This window comes from Hypomesus transpacificus, chromosome 14, assembly GCF_021917145.1.
Source record: "Hypomesus transpacificus isolate Combined female chromosome 14, fHypTra1, whole genome shotgun sequence".
NCBI lineage: Eukaryota > Metazoa > Chordata > Actinopteri > Osmeriformes > Osmeridae > Hypomesus > Hypomesus transpacificus.
This window is the reverse complement of record NC_061073.1, coordinates 8752862-8764378: the sequence shown is the minus strand read 5'-3', so window position 1 is coordinate 8764378 and position 11517 is coordinate 8752862. Positions and strand designations below refer to the sequence as shown.

General features: G+C 52.9%; 2 protein-coding genes across 2 annotated transcripts in view; both read left to right on the top strand.

Annotated features, from left to right (window-relative positions):
* Positions 1-4423, top strand: part of LOC124476378 (kielin cysteine rich BMP regulator) — a 21830-nt gene extending 17407 nt beyond the window's left edge. Inside the window, exons 31-43 of the mRNA XM_047033498.1 lie at positions 15-19; positions 90-210; positions 315-397; positions 565-664; positions 1022-1110; positions 1202-1304; positions 1441-1583; positions 2109-2281; positions 2420-2531; positions 2697-2798; positions 3105-3269; positions 3378-3678; positions 3902-4423. Coding sequence (XP_046889454.1) covers positions 15-19; positions 90-210; positions 315-397; positions 565-664; positions 1022-1110; positions 1202-1304; positions 1441-1583; positions 2109-2281; positions 2420-2531; positions 2697-2798; positions 3105-3269; positions 3378-3678; positions 3902-4119 — 1715 coding nt within the window. The 3' untranslated portion in view covers positions 4120-4423. The remainder of the gene's footprint in view (positions 1-14; positions 20-89; positions 211-314; positions 398-564; positions 665-1021; positions 1111-1201; positions 1305-1440; positions 1584-2108; positions 2282-2419; positions 2532-2696; positions 2799-3104; positions 3270-3377; positions 3679-3901) is intronic.
* A 220-nt stretch (positions 4424-4643) lies between these two features.
* Positions 4644-11426, top strand: LOC124476523. The gene is made up of 20 exons (XM_047033706.1): positions 4644-4666; positions 4897-5034; positions 5546-5638; positions 5798-5902; positions 5973-6064; positions 6154-6347; positions 6441-6579; positions 6645-6785; positions 6883-7002; positions 7332-7440; positions 8003-8123; positions 8256-8581; positions 8717-8975; positions 9048-9301; positions 9385-9615; positions 9742-10080; positions 10247-10417; positions 10529-10633; positions 10731-10822; positions 10928-11426. The coding sequence occupies exons 1-20, from the start codon at positions 4658-4660 to the stop codon at positions 11001-11003; spliced, it is 3114 nt and encodes a 1037-aa protein (XP_046889662.1). The 5' UTR covers positions 4644-4657; the 3' UTR covers positions 11004-11426.
* The last annotated feature ends 91 nt before the right edge of the window (positions 11427-11517 follow it).

Here is an 11517-nt window from a genome sequence, read left to right as displayed (position 1 = left end):
TGTGTATCTCCTAGGTGATGTGTGTTGTGTGTCTCCTAGGTAATATTTGTTGTGTATCTCCTAGGTGATGTTTGTTGTGTGTCTCCCAGGTGATGCCTGACGGGGAACAGCACCTGAGGTGTTATCGTAAGCAGTGCCCCAGCCTGGTGGACTGTCCCAAGAACAACATCTTGCTGTCTGGGAGCGACACCTGCTGCCCTGTCTGCGCCCGTCAGTAGCTCTCACCAGTAACACCAGCCTGTCATCCTCTGCTACTGGAAGCTCATCTGTACCAGTCTCACAACGTCTTTGTGTGTGTGTGTGTGTGTGTGCAGAGCCCCTTAGTAACTGCACAGCCACACTGATTGGAAACGAGGTCCTGGCCACAGATGACCCATGCTTCACCTGCCAGTGCAAGGTACCATACAATAACCCCCATACAGAACCTGAGCGGTGTTAGGATCCTGTTCCCAACGTGTTATGGTGTTGTGTGTTTGTGTCCTCTGTATAAAGCTGTGCACTGTATGCCTCCACCTTAAGCAAACTGGTATAGCGTGTGTGTGTGTGTGTGTGTGTGGTAAACAGGACCTGACGTGGACATGTCTTCACCAGGGCTGCCTGCCGCTTAACTGTCCCCCCGATGAGCAGTTCACCCCCCCAGACTCCTGCTGTCCTGTGTGTGATGGTCAGCGCCTCAGATGAGCCTGTGTTCCATCTCTCCCTCCCTCTCTCTCCCCTCCCTCTCTCTCTCTCTCTCTCTCTCTCTCTCTCTCTCTCTCTCTCTCTCTCTCTCTCTCTCTCTCTCTCTCTATCTCTCCTCCTCTCTCTCCCACCCTCTCTCTCTCTCTCTCCCTCCCTCCCGCTCTCTTTCCTTCTCGGTTTCCACCCTCTCTCTCTCGTTCTTTCTCTCCCTCTTCCTCTTTCCCACTCTGTCTTTCTCCTCAGTCTACCAGGGCCACTTTCGACGTACGGAATAGCCCACATACTGTCTGTACAACAGCAGGTCAGTGTAACTGTGTCTGTCTGTCCGTCCGTCTTTCAGAGTGCGTGCTGGAGGGAGGCAGCAAGCGTGTGTCCAATGGAGAGAGCTGGACTGACATCGAGGACGAGTGCATCACGTGCACCTGCAACGTAAGTCTCACCTAGACCGGAAGCCACGCTTCCCGCTTGTGAAACAAACAGCAGCACTCATCCTCTCTGGTCCCTGTGGTGGTGTCCTCAGCTGGGCTATGTGGAGTGCAGCATCACGGAGTGTGCGTCCACCGTGTGTCGGGACGGCCTGGTGAGAGTGAAGACTCCTGGGAAATGCTGCTATGAATGCCAAGGTGCCGGCCGTGCTCTCTTCACTGTTACCAGACGCAAACACGAGGGACAAGTCTTGGACTGCACAGTCCCTTGACCTGCGCTGTGTAGGACGGGGGTGTAGCGTTCCGTTCTAATGTGTGTGTGTGTGTGTTGCAGACTCGAGCGTGCCGTGTGTGTACCAGGGCTCAGTCTTCCTGTCCAGTGAGCAGTGGGAAGTGGATGAGTGCACCAGCTGCACCTGCGTGTCTGGAGACGTGCACTGTCACAGCGAGCGCTGCCCCCCCACCGCCTGTAGACCAGTTAGGACACACACACACACACACACATGCAGAGAGACACACACACATGCAGAGACACACACACACATACAGAGACACACACACATACAGAGACACACACACAGAGACACACACATGCAGAGAGACACACACACATACAGAGACACACACACACTCATACAGAGACACATACAGAGACAGACACACACACACACATGCAGAGAAACACACGCACATACAGAGACACACGCACATACAGAGACACACACACACACATACTCATACAGAGACACACACACAGAGACACATACAGAGACACACGCATGCAGAGACACACACTCATACAGAAACACACGCACACACACAGAGACACACACACATACAGAGACACACACACAGAGACACATACAGAGACAGACACACACACATACTCATATAGAGATACACACATGCAGAGACACACACACTCATACAGAAACACACACACACACAGAGACACACACACTCACTGTACTTCATACTCACACACGTGTGTCTTCCCCTCAGGATGAGACCCCTGCGGTGGTCCCAGGTGTGTGTTGTCCCCACTGCCTGCCCCGGCCAGCCACCTGCATAGCATTCGGCGACCCCCACTACCGCACGTTTGATGGACGCATGCTGCACTTCCAGGGGGCGTGCACCTACGTGCTGGCGCAGGACTGTGAAGGCGGGGACTTTAGGTGAGGAGTTACCATGGCAACTAGGGGAGAGGAGTTACCATGGTGACCAGAGTTTTTTTTTATGTATTTTTGTAAGAACATGAAACCACCATTAAAGATTAATAATCTGTGTGTGTGTGTGCGCGTTTCTGTGTGAAGTATCCATACGACTAATGATGACCGCGGCCGTAAGGGAGTATCCTGGACCAAGGAAGTGACCGTCTTTATAGGAGATGTTGTGGTGCAGCTACTCCAGGACTGGATAGTGAAGGTTGGTGTGTGTGTCCACGCATGTGTGTACGTGTGCATGTGTGTACGTGTGTGTGTGTGTACGTGTGTGTGTGTGTGTGTACAGTATTGGATTCCTCCTTGGGTGTCTTACACCTTCCATTCTGCTCGACCAATCGGAGGCACTGAAGTAAGTGTTGACTTCCAGGTCAACTATGAGGCGGTGACCCTGCCCTTCCTCAGAGAACCCTACATCTACATAGAGCGCCAGACCAACACCATCCTGCTCAACACCAACATTGGCCTCAAGGTACAGACACGCTGTGTTCACCTTCCAAAGTGAAAGGATTCAAATGGCCATTGGTCGATATATTTAACTGTACAATAGTAAGCGAATCAATATTGCGGTATGCTCTCTGTCACATCCAGTCACACTGCTGTTGTGATAAGAGAGTCTTATGAAGACAAAACTGTAGCTAGATACCCACCTAGCCAGCAGCCACCACCAACACTATTATAGTGCACATACACATAATACACCATATATCCTTCTCTCCCTGTCCTCTCTCTCTCTCCCCCTCTCGCTCCCTCGCTCCCTGATGTTGTCTCCCCCCAGGTGTTGTGGAGTGGTCGTTCTCACCTGGAGGTGAGCCTTCCTGGCTCCTACAAGAATCACACCTGCGGCCTCTGTGGCAACTTCAACAACTACCCTCAAGACGACCTCCGCACCCCCAGCCGACAGATCAGCCAATCAGAGGCCGCCTTCGGGAACAGCTGGAAGGTAAGGGAAGAGTTTCAGGAGGAAGGCGGGAGCGAGGTGGATTGGACCAAACAGGAGAGGCCAGAGAGATGTATTAAATAGTCACCACTTTTATTTGGGGGCTGTCAGGTGGAAGGTAGCAACCATAGCCTATCCTCCTGTCGCCATGGAGAAGATGTCAACCCCTGTAAGGACGCGGGCTACCAAGCCAGGAAGGGAGCGAACGCCCGCTGCAAGGTCCTAAAGTCCTCGGCGTTCACGCCGTGCCACCGCGTGCTGCCCCCGGAGGCCTGGTACGGAGCCTGCGTGTATGACCTGTGTGCCTGCGGGGCCAACGCTGACGAGTGTCTGTGCGACACTCTGGAGGCCTACGCTGGCCAGTGCAGAGAGGCCGGGGTCATACTGCAGTGGAGGGGCCCGTCATTGTGTGGTAGGGGTCCCTTTAAGACACACACACGTACACACACACACAGACAAACACACACACACACTGTTTACTACATCTACTACTCACACTGCTTTTTTTCCTCTCTCCCTCCATTTCTCTCTTTCCCTCTATGCCTCTCTCTCTACCCCTCCCTTTTTCATTCCCTCCCTCCCTCTCTCTCTCTCTCTCTCTCTCTCTCTCTCTCTCTCTCTCTCTCCCTGTGTAGCGGTGGGGTGTCCTGTGGAGAGGGGCTTTGTGTTTGACGAGTGCGGCCCCCCATGCCCGGTGACCTGTTTTAACAAGAATGTGCCACTAGGGGTGATAGAGAGCCACTGCTTCAAGCCCTGTGTGCCAGGCTGCCAGTGTCCTGCTGGCCTGGTCCTGCACAACGGCTATTGTATACCAGCAGAGAATTGTCCAAAGATTATTCATGGCAACCCCTAACACACACACTCATACACACACCTTTCAAATTTACTGTAACTAACGTACTGTACCTCCCCAGCCTACCTACTTCAGCATGTGCTAATTACGGGAGCCGTTGAGGATATTGGGACTGACAGAAAATATATATTTGGTTGTTTTTTTTATAAATGTTATGAATAAAATGTTAATGTTAAGATATGAATTATTATTCGGTGCCTTGTGTGCAATAACAGAGGTGTTATTATTATGCTTTGTTGGTGGGATTTCACTTCATGTTCTTCTGTCCTTCTAAAAATAAAAGTTTCACAAATTTGGTGCTAAATATGTGTATTTACTCGGAAACAAACATACAAACTGCATTATAGTATTGGAACCAGAATCCATTGCAAAGGAGATAAGGTAAGATGTGTGACATGGTTTAGTTTAACGTGATACTAAATCTCCTGTGTGGGTCCGATAGACAAAATGTCACTTTCGTTGTCTGGTAACTTGATCCATGTGTTGCCCTGGTGACGCTGTAGGGATCCTGTTTAATTCATCCGTCTGCACTGACAACATGGAAGAGGTAGGAGTAGCAGCATTCTGTAGGATTTTTTGCTGCCATTGCATACTATTATTATTGTGTGTGTGTGTGTGTGTGTGTGTGTGGAGAATAGGAGTATTCAAGTGGGTGTGCATAAATAAGTATGTTGATACTTGGCACATTTAGTTGCAAATAACAAGTCTCTGGGTCAGCGTCCCTTAAAGCTGTTTCTAAATGTGTGTGTGTGCGCGCATGTGGGATTCCATCTCCAGGAGTGTGTGACTGGTCTGTACAAGTCTCTAGGCGTCTCTGTAGGTGCGGAATTCTCCCCCGAGGATCTGTGTGTGGTCTTCCACAAGGTGCTGCATCAGCCCTCCAGCCAGGAAGATGCACTCACAGCCACAAGGAAGGTACAAGACTTATCCACTCTCTCTCACACACACACGCACAGAGCCCCCACAGTACACCCAAAGATAATGGTTTCCCCTCCTGTAAGGATTAAATCTCTTAACGGGTAGACCGGACAGAGGCACCACGATTCGAAAAAGGTTAGCTCGGTTTTATTAGCAACGACGTCGGATCATGCCACAAATCCACAACAGAGTGGCTAGCACGAGTGAGAAACATGTCTCTTAGATGGACCTTATATTCATGAGCTGGACAGTACAAATATAGTAACAACCAAAACATGTCCTTAAACGGTACCCATTCCACAACTTAATGCACAGGGAAAACAACACACAGGTGGTTCGGTCATCACTCATTGTTTGTACTATTTTTTGCATGTTGCTCTTTCCAAAGGTGAAAGTAGCACATTCTCCAATCTATATGTGTATTGTCAGAGACCCACTGCGAGACCTTTTGACCACAACAAGAGACAACCTCACACATGTATAGAAAATCCGCACATACCCTCCTCAGGTGGCAGGGGAGGACGACAGCTGGTCCTGCTCTGGAAGGAACGTTCTGGATGTTCTCCTGGAGATGGAGACAGAGCGAGGAAGGAGAGAAGAGGTAGAGGAGAGAATGAGAGAATTCTAAGTGTCCTTGAGGAACTCAAAACGGACACAAGAGCATGAATGCGAGAGGAGGTCCGGTGAAAGGGGAGGGGCATTGACAGCGTGCATGAGAACACCTGGTGATCTCCATCTGAGACGTCCCACCTCTCTGCAGCGCTACTGGGACCTCCAGCTGCTGAGCGTGGGGACACAGACACATCCATCCACATCCACACCAGAGACACACACCACATCCAGTGACCGGGAGGACCGCTTAGAGGTACTGGCGTTTTGTGGTGAGGCTTGGTTGTAGTGAGGAAGCTTGACACTCTACTGCCCCTTACCTGCAGAGAGGGAGGCTGGCAGGAGACAGAGAGCAGGGGGAAAACAGCAGAGGGTGGATGTGGAGACTGAGGAGGACAGCTAGACAATGCTGGGCCAGGTAGGAATCAGGAAGGACACATTTACCGGAATAATCCATATTTCTCTTGTTTTACTTAAATCCTGTGTGTGTGTGTGTTTCTCCTCCAGACTGGTAGTAGGTGGTGTGTGTAGCGTCCTACCATCTCTGAGCCAAGGTGAGATGTCAGAGAGCGTGGAAGGGACTTGGGCTGGAGTTCACACGCTGAGGTGTGTCTCCGTATCAGAGCTCCATCTACTGGTGGAAGTGAAGTACGACACAGTCACTCACACCCTCTGCACAGAGATGCTCCAGGAAGACATGGGTGAGAGAAGATACTGCACTGTGGAACCCCTCAGATCAAATCGGGGTGATAACGATGAGTATAGAAACATGGTTTGTCTGACCCAAATCACAGGCCAGGAGAACTGGGAGAACCTGTTGCCATGGCAGCGGGAAGAGAGGGTGGCGGAGCTGGGAGAGAGGATCGAGGAGGCACTGGAAACAGGCGACCTGCTGCGTCTGTGTGATCTGCCTGGAGCATTCAGGATATACAGGTAACACACCTACACACACAATGGTGTCGTCATGTCCACACGATAACCATCCAACTCAATGGTAGGTCCCATGAGGGCGTGTCATCGAAGAGTTGTCCTGATTCGATACAACCAAAGGTAAAGTTTTGGACGGCCATCTCCCTCCTGGCTAAGATTCAGGCTTCCCAACAGGATGAGAAAAAGGAACTGACAACGCTGAGCAAAAGGTAAACACACACACACACCCCCCACACACACACACACAGTGTTCTGGCAGACCCCTGACTGAATTGACCTGCTCCATGTTGTCCTGTGTCTCTGGAGGTTGGACCAGCCAGCCCTGCAGCTGCTGAGTCTGTACGTCCGACTGGCCACAGTGAGAGCCCAGCGGGAGCTGCAGTCCCCAGGAGCCCTGCTGGCTGCCTGGCAGGCCTGGCAGGCCTGGTGAGACGCTGTGCTCTCTCACGCCACAGCGTCGCAACACCGTCTTTGGCTTTTTCTGTCCTCGCAGAACCCGCGTTGGACTGAACGGACAATGTTCACCGCACGTTTTCATCGTCTGCGCCTTCCTTCCTCCGTTTCTTCTTTTCTCCCTTCCCTCCCTCCACTCCCCCCCTCCCTCCCTCCATTCCCCCCTCCCTCCCTCCACTCCCCCCCTCCCTCCCTCCACTCCCCCCCTCCCTCTCTCCCTCCCTCCACTCCCCCCTCCCTCCCTCCCTCCCTCCACTTCCCCACTCCCTCCCTTCCTCCCTCCCCTCCCCTCCCTATCTAAGGCCGTCGCTGAGGAGCCCCGGGATTAAAGAGCAGGCCCGACTCTTGCTCCGGGAGCAGGGGGAGGAGGGGAAGGCGGTGGAGCCTTCACCCTGGACCTCATCCCAGCAGGTATACAGACACGTCTCTCATCAGTCGCTCACATTTACATTACATTTATATTTATTCATTTAGACGCTTTTATCCAAAGTGCTCAGACAGGCATCTCCTGAGATCATGGGAGATGGAGGTTTTGGCCTGGATGATGAGAAGTTCTGTTTTGGCGAGGCTCAGCTGAAGGTGGTGCTAGGTCGCCTGGGTGGTCACCTAGGCAAAAATGTCTGCGAGGCAGTGCTCGATGCTAGCTGAGATCCCCGTATCAGTCGGGGGAAACGACAGGTACAGCTGGGTGTTGTCAGCGTAGCAGTGGTAGGAGAAGCCATGGGAGGTGATGATTGGTCCAATGGATGTGGTGTATAGAGAGAAGAGGAGGGGTCCAAGGACGGAGCCCTGTGGGACACCAGTAAGAGCTGGTGGGGTCTGAAACTTTGCCTCACAAGGAGACCTGGTAGGATCTTCCCGACTGGTAGGATGAGATCCACTGAAGTGCAGTACCAGTGATGCTGCTCATGCTACACATGCTGCTCCCTCTGTGATAACAGGGAGAGAGTGACTCTCTCCCTTCTCCCTGCAGGCTGTGCTGTACTACATGGTGCTGAGTCAGGAGCAGGAGAGAAGATACCTGCTCAGGCTGCTGCATGGGGTCTCCCTGGAAGATCCGCAGGGGCTAGGAGGCCAGAGCTCATCTGGAAAGGGTCTGTCTGTCTGTCTCTCCCTCTGTCCGTCCTTACGACTAGCTGTCGTTTTGTTGTCCTGTCTCTCTGTCTGTTATTCACTATGGGACCTGTCGTTGCAGTTTAACAGCAAGTGTTGACGTTTTCTTCTAGTACTTACCCCGCGGAGAGAGGTTGCTCTGAGGGAGGCGTGTGTGAGGAAGATAAAACACACACATGCCATGTTGCAGACACACACTCAGACCCAGTCACCCCTGGGATCTCCTATACTCCAGCTTCAGCCTCAGTCACAGACCCAGAACCAGACCCAAGACCAGACCAAGAGCCAGACCCAGACCCAGACCCAGGGCCAGACCCTGGAGTCAGTAGGGCCCTCTTCCCAGTTCCAGTGGGGAGCCTGTGCCCTGGTCCTTCTGACCCAGCTCATGGAGCTACAGGAGGCCCAGGTCTCTGCAGTACTGCCTTCTCTAGTGGACATGGTAAGAACACACCCATGGAGCTAGGTTCACAAGAACATATCCAGTGTGGTTCTGATTTCTATTATTAAGAAATCTGTTCATCTCCTTGTGTCTCCTGTGTGTGTGTGTGTGTGTGTGGGTGTGTGTTTGTACCAGAGGGAGCAGCATCTACTGGCCCTGAGAAAGGAGCATGAGTGTGATCTCAGAAACCCTCGTCTCTACTCTCTACTCACTCTCCTGACCTCAGAAGCCCCGCCCATCCCCTCCTCCCTCCTCTCCCCCGACCCCTGCCCGGAACCCTCTCCACCAATCCCAGCCCAGAATAATGTCACAGCCGCAATACCGGAGCAGAGGGCCATGGATGGGAACCAAGTTCACACTGACGGGAGGAGGGAGAGACAGGATATCTGTATAGGTAGTTCGAATCACACACACACACACGCACACACTTCTTTGCGGCCGTTTGAGGATGTGTGTGTGTGTACAGGCTGTGGGGAAACCTTTGAGGATCTGCCCTACCTGGAGATCCTATGCGTCCCACCCACGGTGGATTCCTCCAACACACCCCAAGCCAGCTCCCTCATCTCCACTGAAGGGGAGAGCGCACATGGATTGGAGGGTGCACATGTAGGGGTTAAGGTGGGCCAGGAGGGCAGTCCCACCAAGACAGCCCAGATCTTTGAGAAACAGGACTCTCTCATCACCCTGGCCTGGAGCAAACCTCCAGAGAAAGTAGCCACAGTAAGTCTCTCTCGTAGAACTACGGAACTGTGGTTGTGAACACGATGTACGTTACCATGCGGAGGGCCGTGTTTTCTGTCCAGGACGTGTCTGCCGCGGCGGTGGAGCAGGATTCCTTTTGCAGTGTGCAAGGTGTGAGTCCCTGCGACACGCGCGACACGCCTGGACACGCCGTCGGGGACACAAACCCCCCGGGGGAGACAGACTGCGGGGCTAGACGGCTGGAGGTGCTCGACTCGTCTCTGTTCCGGTCTAGCTCGAAAGCTGGACCGGGACCCAGACAGACTGAAGGCCACACCGTCAATATCGGACAGGTACGACATCACTGGTTTACCATCGGGTCAGGCTCTGAGTTCCATCTGTCTCGACAACGGCACGTCTATTCCATCCGCCTCGCAAAGTTTGCCACTTGACGCGCGTTCTCCGATGCTGTGCCACAGAGAGAGGCTGCTACTGCCGGGGGTGACCAGGCCCTGAGGACGCCGCTGGAGACGGGAGAAGCAAGGTGTGATGTGGATCTCTACACACACACCCCGGTCACACACACAGAGACCGCGGGCGCTGTCGACGTGGCACGCACACACTCTGTGCCTGAGGACGAGGCTGGGACGAGCGGTGTTCCTGTGGAGGAGGAGAGCAATGACGACGTACTCGCAGCGGCGCCCGGTGAGTTTGCTTACCTGGGCGCTGTGGGAGGGCAGCCAGCACAACAGGAAGTGTGCCACGCAGCCACTGAACCCTGGACTCAAAGTGGACCGGATCAATCCGCTGTGGACCAGGTACCTCCGAATGCAACACAAACCTCCGTCCGACTACCACTGAAATACAGCAGTGCTTTCAGTACTAGACATGAGTCATCATGCTGGCGTAATGTGATTTCAAAACGGAAGGTTATACTGCGAATGATCCAAATCCAATCCTCCTCATGCCTCTTATGCCTCGCAGGCGGAATGTGTCCCTGAGAGTGCGAGGATGCAAGACTCTGTACTGGGTAGAGAGAGAACCGGGGAGCCCGTCTCTGTGATGGAGAGGGAGAGAACGATGCGCAGTCTGGTGGACATGCAGAAGAAGGTGGAGCACAAGCAGCAGAGAGACAGAGAGAGACAACTGCTACGGGTGAGAGAGGAGGGAGACACGTGCCCGAGAATCCTCATTGTGACAGCCTATATCTGTCAAAAAACAACAACAAAAACATTGTTAATGCTGCCTTTTCCCTTTGTGTCTCAGGTTCAGGAGCGCCTGTCCATCATTCAGAACAGGAAGTCAGAAGAAGACCTGCTGGGCCTAAAACAGAAGGACAGGCTCCGACACCTCACCCACAACCTACCACAAGTGAGTAGGCCCCACACACACACACACAACCTCCCATAGGTGAGTAGCCTACAGCTGTGTTCTTGTCAGTGTTGAACGTGTGTGTCGCGTGTCTCAGGAGGATAAGAGCCAGCAGAATACCGTGGTACGGGAGCGACTGGAGCAGGTGAGGAGGGAACGCTCCTATGTGATGCAGTCCAAACGAGACAGGTAAGGACCTCCGCCATAGGACGTTTCATAGGGCGGCCCCACCACCCCTCAAAACATCCCACCTCTCCCTTGTTCTGCAGCTCTCGTTGTGTTCTCCCTCGGCAGGAACACAGCAGGGTTCAAGGAGCTGCTGGCTCCGGTGGTCCTCCAGGGCGCCGAGACGGAGGAAGGGGCAGACTGACGCGGGCTACAGTGGCTGGGCGCTTTACACACGGCCCCCTTCTCGATGAGCCACGCCTGGCTACGCTTCCAGGCCTCTGAAGAGGCTATCCACCGACACCCACTACTCTAAGAACAATATTGGCTCTTACTAAAAAGAAATGCAGTGACCTAAAGATTGTCATGTTTTAGTTGACATTGCATGTCCAGTCCCAGACACAATCCAAAGCATGTGTGGAGACGGTGGATGGTAACTTGAGTTTATTATACAGTTTAATTCTCATCCTCACAAACATGAGCATCAACAATAACATTGTTTATGAAAGACTCCTGTCGTTGTCTGTAGAGATCGGGCGGCACTCCTTCCTGCAGACTATATATGACATATACAATGAAACAGCCCCATGGCGCCATCTGCTCCCTCCACCCGCACCTGGCTCAGCAGCCTTTCTCACACGGCCAAAACAGCAAAGGACCCCCATCGCCAGGACTGGTCGACGCTATAGCGGATGGGGGGGTTCAAAGTGATGAATGTC

Excerpts from the sequence above, each read along its gene's own strand:
- LOC124476523 (XM_047033706.1), top strand. Across the intron at positions 6,065-6,153 it reads GCTAGACAATGCTGGGCCAG|ACTGGTAGTAGGTGGTGTGT; the intron begins GTAGGAATCAGG and ends TTTCTCCTCCAG. Across the intron at positions 9,616-9,741 it reads ACACCGTCAATATCGGACAG|AGAGAGGCTGCTACTGCCGG; the intron begins GTACGACATCAC and ends GCTGTGCCACAG.